The sequence below is a fragment of the Petaurus breviceps genome, unplaced genomic scaffold, assembly GCF_028583685.1.
Source record: "Petaurus breviceps papuanus isolate PSGF00001 unplaced genomic scaffold, PetGlider_PUasm1.0 183, whole genome shotgun sequence".
NCBI lineage: Eukaryota > Metazoa > Chordata > Mammalia > Diprotodontia > Petauridae > Petaurus > Petaurus breviceps.
In genome coordinates, this window is record NW_027185791.1 from 786,542 (window position 1) to 802,167 (window position 15,626).

Genomic DNA, 15,626 nt, shown 5'->3' on the forward strand with positions numbered 1-15,626 from the left:
TTTTTTTTTAAAGCAAATGGGGTTAAATAACTTGCTCAAGGTTACACGGCCAGTTATTTCTGGGTGTGATGCTGAGTATCTGAGCCCGGATTTGATCCAGGTCATCCCAACACTGGAGCCGGTGCTCTTACTCACTGATCTACCTGGCCGCCCCTAAGCAATTGGGGTTAAGTAACTTGCTCAAGGTTACACGGCCAGGTGTTTCTGGGTGGGTGCTAAGTGTCTGAGCCCGGGATTCGATCTCCAGGTCTTCAGGTGTTCTCAACACTGGAGCCGGTGCTCTTACTTGCTGTGCTACCTGGCTCCCCCTATGATGCTATATCCTTAACCATTCTCTTCATAACCTACTGTATCTTATCTACCCCTCACCCCCCTCCAGGCATCCCCCCCCCAGGCAGTCCCCATGTACTTTGATCTGTTTTCATCTCTATCACTCACCAGCCTCTCTCCTCCTCTGAAGTTTACTCTATTCAAGTGTTGGATCCTAGAGAGCCTGAGAGAGGCAGCTGTGGCACAGTAGACAGAAAACAGACTTGTAGCCAAAAAGACCTAGCTTCAAGCCTTGCCTTGGCCACACACTGGCTGTGTGAACTTGGGCAATGTGCCTAATCTCTCAGTGCTCTAACCCAGAGGTGTCAAGCTCATGGTGGCAATAACCAGATCAAACTGTAGTTGGGAAAATGTTCAATAAAATAAATAAAAATTTAAAACATGAAAAATAAAATAAATAAAAATATGACATAATGTTAATGTGTGGTTTTCTAAGTCAATATATGGCCAGGAGGGATCTGTTTCTGTTGAGTCTGACACCACTGCTCTAGCCAACTCTCAAAGACTCCAAGCTGCAGGTGTCAATTGGCATTGGGAGGAGTTGAGATTCCCTAAAGCAATGAAATCCTAGGTCTAGCCCTATCCTGACACAGATTGTTGTGGCTCACTGTGTAAATATTCACTACATGTATACTCATTCCTTGTCCTTCTGTCTCCTACTCTGACTTCACTTTCTCAGACAATTACAAATTACCTCTGCTCAGCCTCCACCCTGGAAGACTGCTATGCTTTGGCTTCACTGGTCAGTTCCCCCTGAAATGTCCATTTTAGGGTAAGTGCTCAGGCCAGCCATGTCCAAAACGTGACAGGCTCCACTCTCGACTCTCTCTCAACTTCTTTCTCCAGCATCTTTGTCCCATCCCACCCTCCTCTCCACTTCCTTTTATGTGCTGTCTTTCCCCATTAGAATATAAGGGCAGGGACTATTTTTATTTTTACTTATTCCCAGCACTTAGCATAGTACTTAGAATATAGTGAATAATAAATGCTTATTTGAACTTTAAAACTTAGAACTATAATATTGTCCAATTACGGGAACAAAATTAGTAATTAATTTTGTAATTAAATCAGTAAGTAGTTCAACTTTGATAAGTTCCTTATGATTTCTTTTCCCTGTTTACCTTCTCATGTTTCTCTTGCTTCTTGTATCTGAATGTCAAGTTTTCTATTCAATACAAGGTTTTTTCATCAAGAATACTTGAAAGTCCTCTATTCCACTGAATGACCATATTTTCCCCTGAAACATGATACTCAGTTTTGCTGGGTAGGTGACTCTGGGTTTTAATCCCCGCTCCTTTGACCTCCAGAATATCATATTCCAAGCCTTTCGATCCCTCAGTGTAGAAGCTGTCAATTATGTGTCCTCACCCTTCATCTTCAATTTCTTCATTTCTATTGATTTCTTCCTCATTTTCTTCAAACATGCCAGTCTGTCCCAAACTTCTACTGTCTCCTGGTTCTCCTACTATGTGACTACTCCAAGCCAGTCTCATAATCTAGATTAAACCCTTAACTGCGATTTTTCTCCAAGGTGATGCCCTGGACCCTCTTTTTTCTCTCTCACCTCATCCAATAGGCTTAATTTTCAACTCGAGGCAGGTAATTCACAGACATCTATCTGTATTTAGCCCCAAGTTTCTCCCATATACCCAACTGCCTATTGGAGATATCATACTCAAAATGGTTATGATGAGACTTCTCAAACTCAACACATCCAAAATAGAAAAAAACTTTTTATTTCCTCTAAAACTCTCTCCAGTCCTGTCAAAGGCACCATCATATTTCCTGTTTCAAAAGTTTATAACCCAGACATTATCTTGTATCCCTCATCCCACATATCAAATGAGTTGCTAAATCTCGAGATTTCTACCTCTACGAGCTCTCTTACATCTGACTCCTGTCTATTTACACAATTACCATGTCATCATCTCTCACTTAAAAATTACAACAAACTCCCTACCTCAAGCCTCTCACCACAGCTAGCAAAGTGACCTGCCTTAAGTATAGATCTTACCAACTCCAGTGGCTTTCTAATGCCTCAAGGATAAAATATAAACCACCTTACTCAAATCCATCTTTCTAGCCTCTTCACACATGCTTCTCCTTCCATACTCTATGATCCAGGCAAAATGGTCTTTTATCTGTTTCTTAAACCAGCAATACACCTGTACACCGGTCATCTCCCATGCCTGAAAAGTTCTCCCTCTTTCATTGCATAAAATCCCTCTCTTCCTATAAGCAGCTTGAAAATTTTTTTTAAAAGTACCTCCAACAGAATCTTTCTTGATTCTTCCCTCCCAAGTACTACTACTCTGTCCTCCCTACATGTTTATTTTTATTCATTTTGTATATACTTATATGTGTTTATACCTCCCCCTACAGAATCTAAGTAGCTTCTGTGCAGAAGCTGTTTAATACTTTGATTTGTGCCCCTCCCCCCATGTAAATCTCCCAGTGTCTGGCACATAGAATGTGTTTAATGAATGGTTAGGGATTGATTTCTGATGCTGCACTTGCCGGTCTCTTCCAACGCAAAAGTTATGTGACTCTGATACTCAGGAAGAACAAAGTTTTCAAAATATAATTTTCTATCTGATTAATATTTATGAATAAAGGTAGGTATGAGCCCCAAAGGAACTGACAGTCATTAAGGTTTACAAGCATAATGATTTTAGGAAAATATGTAGACAAAAATCTGTTAATAATAAAATGACTTAAATTCCCTTTAAAACTTAGAACTATAATATTGTCCAATTACGGGAACAAAATTAGTAATTAAAATCAGGTTTGATCCATTGTTAAAGCATGATCATTTATTTGTTTAATGACACAAATTAAAGTGTCATTTGGCACAGGATCAAACCCAGTTAGTAACTGATAAGAAGAGAAGATCAGCATATCACAGCATTTATTCCTGAGAAAAATCATTTTATGGATACAATTTCTAAGCTTCTAATAGCTCAGAGCAATCTGACAGCACAAAAAATGAGTGGACTTAACTTCATTATCTGTATTTTAAACATTATCAGTGTTCTTTAGTCTATTTCTTTATCTCAAAAAAAATTTTCACTTTTCTTAATTCCTTGATAGCAGACTAGATCATCTGCCAACCCCTTAATGCAACAACGTTTTCTGGTGGCTGTGGTAATATTGACGACAGTCCTTCTTGGCTCCAAAAAAAGCACCATCTTTTCTAGTAAATGAACCTCTCAATCCAACATCAGTGCTTATGTTCTCTCAGAAATAGGTGTAAACACTAAGAAGCAACTTCATTCTACTCACATGTTTCAAATAATCACATCCAAGTTTGTGGAGGTAAAGTTACAATAGAAACAAAGAAGTATATTAGTATTCATTTAAAAATTCATCAGGAGTAGTTTTACTTTCTTTTTTAGCACGAGACCCTATCATTAGTTACAAAGGGCAGGGAATTCTATCTCACAACCTCAGGCAACAATAATTTCCTCTTACTAAGTGCCTGTTGTTTACACTGTGCCCCACACTGGGGACGATACAACTTTCAGTTCCCAGGTCCCTACTTTCAAAGGAACTCACACTCTTCAATATCTAGTTCAAATGTCTTCCATAATATTCTCATCAACTGTCATCCCCAAAACTTTGTTTATTCTTCTTTAATGTATTCATTTTATATTAAAATTATATGTGTATGTGTCATATCCTTTTACTCCATCACAAGCTTTGCCTTATCTTGTCTTATTTAATCTCTGTATCTTTGCTGACATGCAGCAAAGTGCTTGGTATATTCAATTCAAATCACAAACAGAAGTTAAGCAATAATATTTTGTGATACTGCACTAGCTGGATTTTAAAGTACAAAATGAAAAAGAAAAAAAAAAACCAGTTCCCACTGCCGAACCCAGGCCTTCTAAGTCACAGCTGCACCAAAACACTGGACTGCAATTTTCAAATTCAGTGGAATAAGAAGTGATTAGTAGCAAGATCTGAATTCTGATTTGCCACTTACTACCTGTGGGACCTTGGTCAAGCCACTGGATCTCTATGGACATCTACCCATTTCCTCATCTGACTGTAATCCATCTGAACCTAGTTTAATGTTAAGAATACAATTCTGAATTCTTCATCATTGGGATTGAACATAAGTGTTTGGGGTACTGAACCACAGCATACTAAAAAATGAATAAAAGAAATGGTGAAGTCTGTATAGACCTTGTAATTAATTTAAAATAATTTTTAAAAATCCTCGATAAGAAATAGGCTGCTTTTCTAACTGGTTTTAAAGTATAAGCAGAAAAATATATTTTTTAAAAGGGTTAAAAATTTTTTTAGAATAATTTTTTAAAGATATGTTTCTCATATCATGATACCTATTCCGAAATCAAAAGGAACCTTTCAAGAAAGGCATGTGTAATTTTGTAATTTGTTTAAGCATAAAGTACCGGTTTTTAACATTAAAAATAAGCAGCATTTAATAGTAAATGAAAGAAAGTTGATGATGAAGGAAAGAAATAAAGGAATGAAACATGAAAATATAAATTTCTAGGAGATATCTGAAGAATGAAAAAATATAGACTAATACAATCATATAAGTTTTTTAAAAGGACAATTCCCCTGAATTTTAAAAATCAATTAACAAGATTTTAAGATCTCAATCATGACTTAAGTAGAAATCTGAGGTTGCATAATTGCATAAAATAACTATTCTATGATCTGACTTTTAAAGAAGAAAGTCATAAGACTAATTTGAGACTAATGTAGACATTAATATTATATTTATAGCATTATTTCCTGATAATGTTTCAGTAACTAAATCTAAATTATTAGAAGCAGCAAATGAGAACAGTGCTAAATAAAGATATGAATAGACTTAAAATCAGTGACAGCAGTAAATAGGATATAATAAACTCCTACCAAAATGAAATGTACTTAATAAGGATTATTAATCAACAAAAAACAAACAAAATACTTGCTCCCTTCCAATCCTGTGGCTCTGAATTTGAATGTTAAGGCAACTAATACTTATCCCTGCCTACGTACATATTCCTCAGATCCCAGTTATACTGCTGGGACAAAAGCCATTACACAAGAAAAGTTTTGTTCAGTTTTTTTCGGGTGTGTCCAATTCTTCTTAACCCCATTTTGGGTTTTCTTGGAAAGATACTGAAGTGGTTTGCCACTTGCTTCTCCCGTTCATTTTACAGATAAGGAAACAGGCAAACAGGGTTAAGTGACTTGCCCAGAGTCACACGGACAGTAAGAATCTGGGGCCAAATTTGAATTCAGAAAGAAGGGTCTTCCTGATTCCAGGTCTGGCACTCTATCCACTGTGTTACCTAGTTGCCCCAAGAAAAGTTTTGCTCACACATAGAAATAATAGTAATCACACTAGAAATAAATAATCACAAACGAATGCGGTAATACAAGGCATTATAAACTTAGTAGTGGGTGGTAATTATTCAAAGTTATAATAAAAGGACTGTTTATAAATTATTTTCAAATTTCTATCTTCAGGAAGTCTTCAAACAATAGAGATGGTTACCCTTATAATATATGCTCATGAAGGAGCTAATAATTACCAACATTGCATAAAGGAGAGAAGTAACAAGAAAATTAGGTTAATTTTTTATTTAATTTGCAATTATTGCTAGATTAGCTGATTTTAGGCCTAAGACCTTTGACCAGTGATGGAAAAAACTATACTGCTGCTCACAAGAAATGATGATGACCAAAGGCTATTAACAAAAAAATCAACCACTTTCACTATAGTCATAGCAAAGGCTGCTGGGGGTTAGAACAAATCTCTATATGATTATCTTGTAGTTTACCTGAAATTCTTCACATGATCTTCTACACCAGAAAGACGAATTGAGTGCTGCAATGCACTCAGATATGTCAGGGCTTGTGTGGAAGATCCCCAATTCACATCTGTGGGAAGACATAACATTGCCAACTGTTATCAATCTAACTGGGGGGGGGAAGGCTTTTTCAAATTTTAATTACTATTTGTTTAAATCTTTCACTAAAAATCCTACTTGGATGCCTCACTGTGGTATGGAGGTAACCTTAGTCTACTGAAGCTTAAATTATGCCCACAAAATTTAAGCTCTCAAGTCCTAACACAATGGAAAGCATTCATGTATGGATCCAGTAAAAGACTGGTCTGTTGGTGGTCTACCATCCAAGTTAAGCTTTCTGAGGTTCACAGCCAGATGGCTGGCCACCAAAGACTGTCTACCAAGGTATGGGGCACCAGTAACAAGGGAAGGAAGATTCACACCCATGAAATCATAGACACACATGTTCATATGCATACACATGTGTGTATTTATGTTTATGCTGTTTTTAATGTTATTTTTAATACAGTTGTAAGCATGTGGTGAAATCAACTCAAAAAAGGTATTTTCACTTACATAAATTGAAGACTATCTTATTGTTTAAAGATATAATGACTGCATTAGCAATTTCAATTTTGTAGTACATTAACAAATGTTCTAGATGTTCACTCCTTTCTACTGTTTTGATAATGTGATTTTGAAGAGATTTCTGTGAAAATAATTACAGTTTGGTAATTTTAACTAACTGATGAATATTTTAAAGATTAGCAGACAAAGAAAGCAGACCTTAGAGAATTGCTTATAAATGCACAGTCTCATATTTTATTCAATATCCTAATCTAGATCTCTATTTTAGGTCTGGATTACTAGAACAGGCTCTCAGTTCTATTTCTGCTTCTCGTCTCTCCTCCCCACCTATTCTTTTTTTTATATAATTGTCAAAACAATCTGTCCAACGGGGATAGGGACTAGATCTGTGAATCCAAGACAACTGGGTGAGTAAACCCCACCTCTCCCAAGGCACAATAGCATCTTCTAGCCAGTCTTAGAGAGCTGCATATATTACTGAGAGGGTAACTGATTTGCCCAGGGTCACAAAGCCAGTGTAGATCAATGTTAGGACTGGAATCCAGGCCAGTTCTCTTGCTATAGGCCACCTGCTTTTGCTGCTATCAAATAAACGTTAAAATGTGAATATTCGTTAACACTCTTCTTTTGAAACACTTGCACTAGCTATGAGCAAATAGAATATCAGAAAACTTCCATCAATGAATCCCTTCTAACCTGTCCTTTCTTACCCAGTTCAGTCCCTCCACTCTAACCATGTTAGCCTCTCCTCCATAGATTTGGTGCTCTACTTTTGTTACCATAGCATTATCTGAAATGCCAATCTGCTGTTTTCTTCACCAACTGGTATCTATCACTGTTTTTGAGATCCGGTTCAGGATTAACTTTTCCCAATCAGTAACTATATTCCTTTCTAAGGATTTCTAAGTTGTGTACGTCTTTAGAATTTAATTATAAAATTTAAACTACTTGGTGATGTTTTCAACATGCTCTTGTAATTGTTCCTCGGTTGGTGTTTTTGTGTCCTCAATTACTCAGCTCAAAGAGGCTGTGGCTTCCTTTGGGAATGCAATAATATTTAGTGCAGTAATGGGCACAAAGTAGGCACTCAATAAATCATTGTTCAACTGAATCACAGCCAGTTTACTTATGTGCTGGAGCTCTTACACTGCTTGCAGTTTTAAACCTTAAAAGGAAAGTTCAGTAACTGATTTTGGTAAGAAGTTAAAATATTATCAGATTATGTGAAATCATCTCTTAGAAATAAGATTAGCTTAAAAGTCATTTTGAGAAAATAGATAAAATGACAGAATTGATAACTGAACTTAAAATAGCTTTCTTACCAAGATGGTTATGAATTAAATATTCTTACTTGTATATTAAGTATAAACTTATCTTTGAATGCAAAGCAAATACACGTAAATCATGATCCTAAGCATAAAGTAACAATACTTATCACAATATTTTAGTATAAAAGTATATATCACATAACTCACTGACCTGGTTTTTTGTAGGTAACATAAATGTACAACCCAAGAACTATGACATATGTTAACAATGCAGCCCACCAATTAATGACAAACATCACTATGCAGCAGAGAATCGCCCCGAGAAGTGAAATCCACATGTTGTAATACTTGAAAGCAGGACGCCAACCTAAGAAAAAGAATTAAGGTCATATTACTGCACATTTACGTCAGCTCCCATTTTGTAATGTTTATTTAAAAAAATTATTTGTGCTCTTACACCATTTTCACTTCCCAGTGACTCACCCTGCCCCCCCCAAGAAAAAAAGGCCAAAGCATATTTAATAACATCTATAATTTACCTCTTTGCTGTTTAAAGGAAGGTCATACGTTTTATCACTTGAGGTTGGGGAGGGAGTAGGGGAGAGGGAATAAGTATTCACACAGCACCTACTGTGTGTCGGGTATCACGCTGAGCACTTTTTGGCAAATATCTCATCCAATTCTCACAACAACTCTGAGAAGTAGGTGTTGTCAATATCACCATTTTACAGCTAAGAAAACTGAGGCAAAGGGAAGTTAAGCTATTTGTTCAAACAGCAATAAGCTTCTGAGGTGAGATTTGAACTCAGGTTTTCTTTACGCCAGGACCAGAGCACTATTTACTGAGAAACTCTGGAGTGAAGATTCATAAATATATTAGTAAGGAAGTAAACTATCATGGGAAAGTATGGAGCAACAAGTACATTTACCTGCCTCACCTAGAAAAGTGTTAGAACAAGAATATTCAACAATTAAAAAAACCCTTATTACAACATGAAAAGCATCTCACAGGGGGCTACCTTTTATATTTCCAGTGCTGCTGTGTACATTATTGATTTTATTACTATTAAATGATGGCAATATCCATGTTAAACATATATGTAACCAAACCAACATACAAAATATACATTCCAAAGCAAAATGTAAAAATGGATAATCCAAATAACTTCAACATCCACGCTAATGAAATGGAAGGCTATTTATACACAAAATCTTTAATTTGAAAATTTAATTTGGAAAAGATCACCAATTTATAATTCAATTCTACAAAACTAGTATCTGTTTTATAACATAGCTATATACAGGTATATTTACATATGTATTACACATATTATTTGTAGCTATTTAGATTTAAAAGGTGACAAAGATATGAAATAGAACACAGTATTTTAAGCAGTATTTAAAAAGTAAAAATTAAAATATATTTTATTTTAAAAATATACCAATTATTAAATTTTGATATAGGGAAAGGACACTGGATTGGGAGACAGACACCCTGGATTCAAATCCTAAATATGCTACCTGCGTAATTCTGAACAGGTCTTAAGTTCTCTACACCTGTTTTCCCTTGTGTAAACTGAGGGGGATTGATGTAGATCTCTAATGTGGTTCCTAGCTCTAATTACTATGGTTCTCTTACTTAAAAAAATTACAAAAGCTTCTATTACATACATTTAATCCTTTTTCTGATACGTAATAGTCCTTTTTGCCAACTGCCTAGAACTGGTTTGTACCATTCTCCACTGCTACAGTCCAAAGTTCTGAACGTTATTTTTTCTATTAGTATATGTTTCATAGATACACAAAAATTATGTAGAGATACACATGGATACATAAACATGGTTGGCAGATTAAGTGTCTTTTCTCAAATTGCCAAACAATACTTTGATGACCAAGTTCTACATTACACATTTTAAAAGTTAAAATGGAAAATTACTACCTGGAGATTTAGCAAGTGAGGCATGGAACACTGAAAAATTAATCAGTGCATATGAGGCAAGGAAGAAGTTGGAGATTATTGGAGCAATAACATTCAATTCAGCTGCAAAGAACAACACATAAAGAGGTACGTTATTTACGGATTCACATGAAAGGTTACTGTGCGACAGACTCCATTACCCCTTTGTATGAATTGTGCTCTATTCCCAGAGGTTCTATGGTAGGTAACAGGACAGGAGTTAGTATTTCCTAATAACTCAGAGTTCTGGAGCTGAATTAACAACTTTACATTTCCAGAATTAGAATATTAATTATTTTGGTGAATCCTACAACTAAATGTGTTTTCAGTACTTCCTTCCTGATAGTTCCTTCTGGAAGCAAAGGGGACTTGGTTAACTTGAAACCAGTCATATGAAACAGAGACCCATATTTAATTCCAGGGTCAGAAACAACATAACTATGAGTTAAAATGTAACACCCCCCCCCAGATTCATATTTATAGCTATTTAAATAACTAACCAATTAAGATGAACCCAAGTGCAATTAAGAATGTCAGGATATAGCCACGAAGTGGTTCATTGTTCTTCCCGTAACCTTTGGCAAACATCTGGAAAGCTGGGTAGATATTGTCTTTACACAATGCCTAATAAAGAAAGGTAAACATTAAAATAAAAGATAGGCTGTGCCAAGGGCATTGCCCCAAATAAAAAAGGCTCAGATTAATCTACTTTAATAACATATCTTTTCCTCTCATCTTATACTTTTAATAGTGAAAAGACCTCTAAAGGGTGGCTAACTGATCTAGTCAAATGTTAAGTGGTTCTTTCAGAAAGAAAACTATACCCCTCACTACAAGAGCTGTATGTAGTTCCTATGCCCTTTCTACTAGAAAATTATTCATTATATTTACTATCATCACCAAAGTATATATACCACTTCAACTGGCTTATTGAAGGTGGAAATAGCTTATAACATCAATGTGGCAAAGGTCAAATTGGTTAAATACAATGTTTAAAAAGCAGCTTTCAAAAAATTAGCGCTTAATGTAAGAGCTAATTTTTGTTCCATATAATTTTTCTAGTTAAAGAGTTAAAAAAATGGATTGTCACAGACCTATCATTTATTTGTATTTATTATTGTATATTATGTAAAATAATATTATATAATAAATAATGCTATTATTTATACTTATTATAACATATTTTATTTATTATATGTAATATAATAACATATAATAAATATAAATAAAATATTTATTATAAGTAATAATATAATATTGTATATAACCTATCATTTCTTAAATGATAGGTTATAAGGCTATCAAATAAGGTCAATAGGTCCTTCCTTGAGGAATACTTTTAAGCACATAATAAAGCTATGTTCTTCTCTAAAAATCATATTCATATATGTTTGTATTCATATATGCATACATATATACACTCATGTGTATATGTACATACCAATATATGTATACACACCTATACACCTATATATTAAAAACAAATCCATTAAACAAATGCAAATAAAAATCTCAAAATAAAAAACCTTAAGATAATTGAACTACATTTTTTAAAAGTTTATTTTTAGTTTTCAACATTCACTTCTATAAATTTTAAATTTCTTCTTCTTCCTTCTCCTCCCCCCTCCCCAAAATGTCATGCAATTTGATGTAGACTTTACATTCCTACAACATTTTCTTAAAAAATTAACTGGCAGGGGCAACTAGGTGGCACAGTGAATAGAGCACCAGACCTGGTGCCAGGAGGACTTGAGTTCAAAACCAGCCTCAGACACTTAACACTTTGCTAGCTGTGTGGCCTTGGGCAAGTCACTTAACACCAACTGCCCTCCCTTCCAAGGAGAAAAAAAAAACAACAAAAAACAACCTGGCACAATTTTAAAGCAAAATGAGTACTCTAATTTATGTTTATAACTGGTTAAGTTGACTGAAATAATACGTAAATCAGGAAAAGACCAATTTGCTTTCCTTCTGTTGTACAACCAGACTACTCCTAAGTTTTGCCAACTATCTCATATATACTCACCACTGATCACAAGGAAGCAGTGAGCAAGGATGCATAGATCATTGCCAATACATCATTTTTCCATTACTCTATTTTCTCGTAATATGGAAAAATAATTGAGAACATATGCCTTGACAGCGGACAGAATCATAGGAAATGCAATATGTAGTATTATTATTATTCCCTGTATCAGCACACTTACTATAAATTAGTTCAAACTAACCTCTTATAGCAATAACTTGAATAACCTGATTGTGTACTTACCTGAAAGATTTTGGGAGCACTCACGAGAGATGCCAATGCAGAAGATAATGTAGCAGAAAAGATACCTGCAGAAATCAGGGGTGCAAATCCTGACACCATACTCATTACCTAAAAGCAATAAAATAAAACAAATGCAATCTTATCAACAAGTAGATGAACTAAAAACCAATACAAAAGTGTTATGAGAAGCAAAGTAGTAGTTATCTCTAGACTATTTTGATAAATGGGGCAAAGTCAACGACACTTGTTTTTGGTTTCATAACGCATCATGGCATTATAAAGTGGCAGTTAGGTGGCACAGTGGATAGAGTATGGGACCTGGAGTAAGGAAGACCCGAAGTCTCAGTTTCTTCATTTGAAAAATATGGCTAATAATAATAGCACCCAACTCCCAGGAATGTTATGAGGTGAAAATGAAATATTTGTAAAACTCTTTGTAAAACATTGAAGTACTATGTAAATGCTAGTTATTACTGCATTCTTTGAAGATTTACCTTCTCAAATATATGTCACTTTGGGCAATATTAAAATTATTTTGCCTTTACAGAACATATCAAGATGACAACTAATCCTATGAATAGTCAAGAAATTGCTAAATTGAAAGCTAGATGAATCATCTTGTGCACCATTTATTGCTCAAGACTAATATTTGGGCATGTAAGAATAAGATTTCATTTTTATATACCTTTTAACAAGATAAAAACGTGCAATCATTTTTTTAAACTTGAGTGCAAAGTTAGCTTACATCTTAATATGCAGAGTATGAATGAAACATAAGGAATATATATCTGAAAACCTATTAAATACTCCTATGGAATAGCAGGGGAGGTGATGGCATCAACTTTCTTGAGATATTCAAAAAGTCAAATTATATATAATTTCTTATTTATAGCCTCATTATGAAGTCTGGCTTTGCCACCACCATTCTGACAACAAAGAAAATGAAATAAAGGGTTTTTTTCAAAGATGAAAAACAGGCTTACAGGTTCTGTCTCATGCAACTGTGAAAATCACACAGATATTTACACTAGAAAGGCAAATAGGATGAGTTAAATAGGAGACGGGTAGAGACACAGTAATAACAAAAATCCAATTCAGTTTAACTTGCCATACTCATATTAAGTGTATGTGAAGAGCACAGTGTAAGGTACAACATCATCTAAGTATCACCTTATGGCTTTCTTCACCGGTTTTTCATCTCCCAAATAACAAATGATTCTGTGACATATATCTTCATGAAATAAAATTCAAATAAGTCTCAAAATTAGTAATGTCCCATACACAAGTAATTACTGTAAAATATAATATACAAGGTAGGCTATACAATGTATTATTTAAGATCTAAAGGAGAAAGTTCATTCCTTTCTTTTTTAAAAAAATTTATTTGAAATTTTTTTTTCTGATTTACATCATTCGTTTCCACCATATTTTGAGTTACAAATTTTCTCCCTGTTTTCCCCTACCCACCGCCCCAAAACAGCAGTCCCACAGGATATTCCCTCCTCCAATATGCTGTCTCCCATATTTTCTCCCATACCCCTTTTGACTTTTCCAGTGGATCTCTATGCCTCAGCCTCAGTGACTGTATATCTTATTTCCCAATTTCATGTAAAATAGTATTAATAGTAAATATATATATATTTTTAAACATTTGATTTTAAAAATTTGAATTCCAGATTCATTCCCTTCCTCCCTTTTCACCCACATGCACTGGGAAGATAAGCAGTTCTGTATAGGTTGTACATGTATAGCTAATACAAAACAATAACATAGTAGATATATTGTAAAAGACTGACTATATTTCCCTTCCTCCTATCCCACCTCCCACTTGTTATTCTCTACCTTGATCCCATTTCAAAAGTGGGTGCTTCCAACTTCCCTCCCCTCCAGCCTGCCCTCCCTTCCATCATCCCCACTCTCATCCCCTTCCCCCCTACTCTCCTGTAGGGTGAGATACCCTATTTAGTGTGTATTTCATTCCTTCCCCAAGCCAAATTCAGTGAGAATAAGGTTGACCCATTCCCTTTTGCCTTCCTAGTCTTCCCCTCCATTGTAACCATTTTCCCTTGCCTCTTCTATATGAGATGAGATAGTTTACCCCATTCTGTCTCTCACCATCCCCTCTCATTATATTCCTCTCTCACCTCTTAATTTCACCTTTTAAGTATCATTCCTTCCTGTTAAATTGGTCCTGTGCCCTCTGTCTATGTATACCTGTAAACATATATATATATATATATACACACACATTCACATATGTATTCATATGCCCATATACCCTCATATATATATTTCTATTCCCTTCAACTACTGAGAAAAGTTTCATCAGTTACAATTATTGTTTTTCCATGTAGGAATGTTAATAGTTCAACTTTGATAAGTTCCTTATGATTTCTTTTCCCTGTTTACCTTCTTATGCTTCTTGTATCTGAATGTCATATTTTCTATTCAACTCTGGTTTTTTCAGCAAGAATGCTTGAAAATCCTCTATTCCACTGAATGACCATATTTTGCCCTGAAACATGATACTCAGTTTTGTTGGGTAGGTGATTCTTGGTTTTAATCCCAGCTCCTTTGACTTCCAGAATATCATATTCCAGGCCCTTCGATCCTTCAGTGTAGAAGCTGCCAGATCCTGTGTTATCCTGATTGTGTTTCCACAATATTCAAATTGTTTCTTCCTGGATGCTTGTAATATTCTCTCCTTGATCTGGGAATTCCAGAACCTGGCTATAATATTCCTAGGAGTTTTCTTTTTGGGATCTTTTTCAGGAGGTGATCGGTGGATTCCTTCAACCTCTATTTTGCCCTCTGGTTCTAAAATATCAGGGCAGCTTTCTTTGAGAACTTCCTGGAGGATGATTTCTAGGTTCTTACTCTGATCATGGCTTTCAGGTGATCCAGTAATTTTTAAATTATCTCTCCTGGATCTATTTTCCAGGTCAGTCGTTTTCCCCATGAGATAGTTCACATTTCCTTCTATTCTTTCATTTGTTTGGATTTGTTTAACAGTATCTTGATTTCTCATAAAGTCATTAGCTTCCATTTGCTCCAATCTAATTCTGAAGCAATGATTCTCCTCAGTGAGCTTTTGAGATTCTTTTTCCATCCAGTAATTTCGGCTTTTTAAGGCATTCTTCTCCTCATTGCCTTTTTGAGTCTTCTTTGCCATTTGAGTCAGTCTGTTTACTCTCATTTTGTAATTTTCTTGCATCGTTCTCATTTGTCTTCCCAATTTTTCCTCCACTTCTCTTATCTGCTTCTTAAGGTCCTCTGTGGCCTGTAACCAGCTCGTATTTTCCTTTGAAGCTTTTGGTGCAGGAGTTCTGACTTCACTGTCTTCCTCCTGGTTCTATGCTTTGTTCCTTTTTGTCCCCAAAATAGGAGTCTAATGTTGGAAT

The 15,626-nt window shown here is 35.2% G+C and overlaps 1 protein-coding gene across 1 annotated transcript in view; it reads right to left on the reverse strand.

The window, feature by feature from the left end:
* SLC12A2 (solute carrier family 12 member 2) overlaps positions 1–15,626 on the reverse strand; it is a 131,698-nt gene that overhangs the window by 35,523 nt on the left and 80,549 nt on the right. The window contains exons 11-15 of the mRNA XM_069087778.1: positions 12,226–12,333; positions 10,457–10,580; positions 9,939–10,040; positions 8,211–8,366; positions 6,135–6,234 (exon numbers count right to left, since the gene is read on the reverse strand). Coding sequence (XP_068943879.1) covers positions 6,135–6,234; positions 8,211–8,366; positions 9,939–10,040; positions 10,457–10,580; positions 12,226–12,333 — 590 coding nt within the window. The remainder of the gene's footprint in view (positions 1–6,134; positions 6,235–8,210; positions 8,367–9,938; positions 10,041–10,456; positions 10,581–12,225; positions 12,334–15,626) is intronic.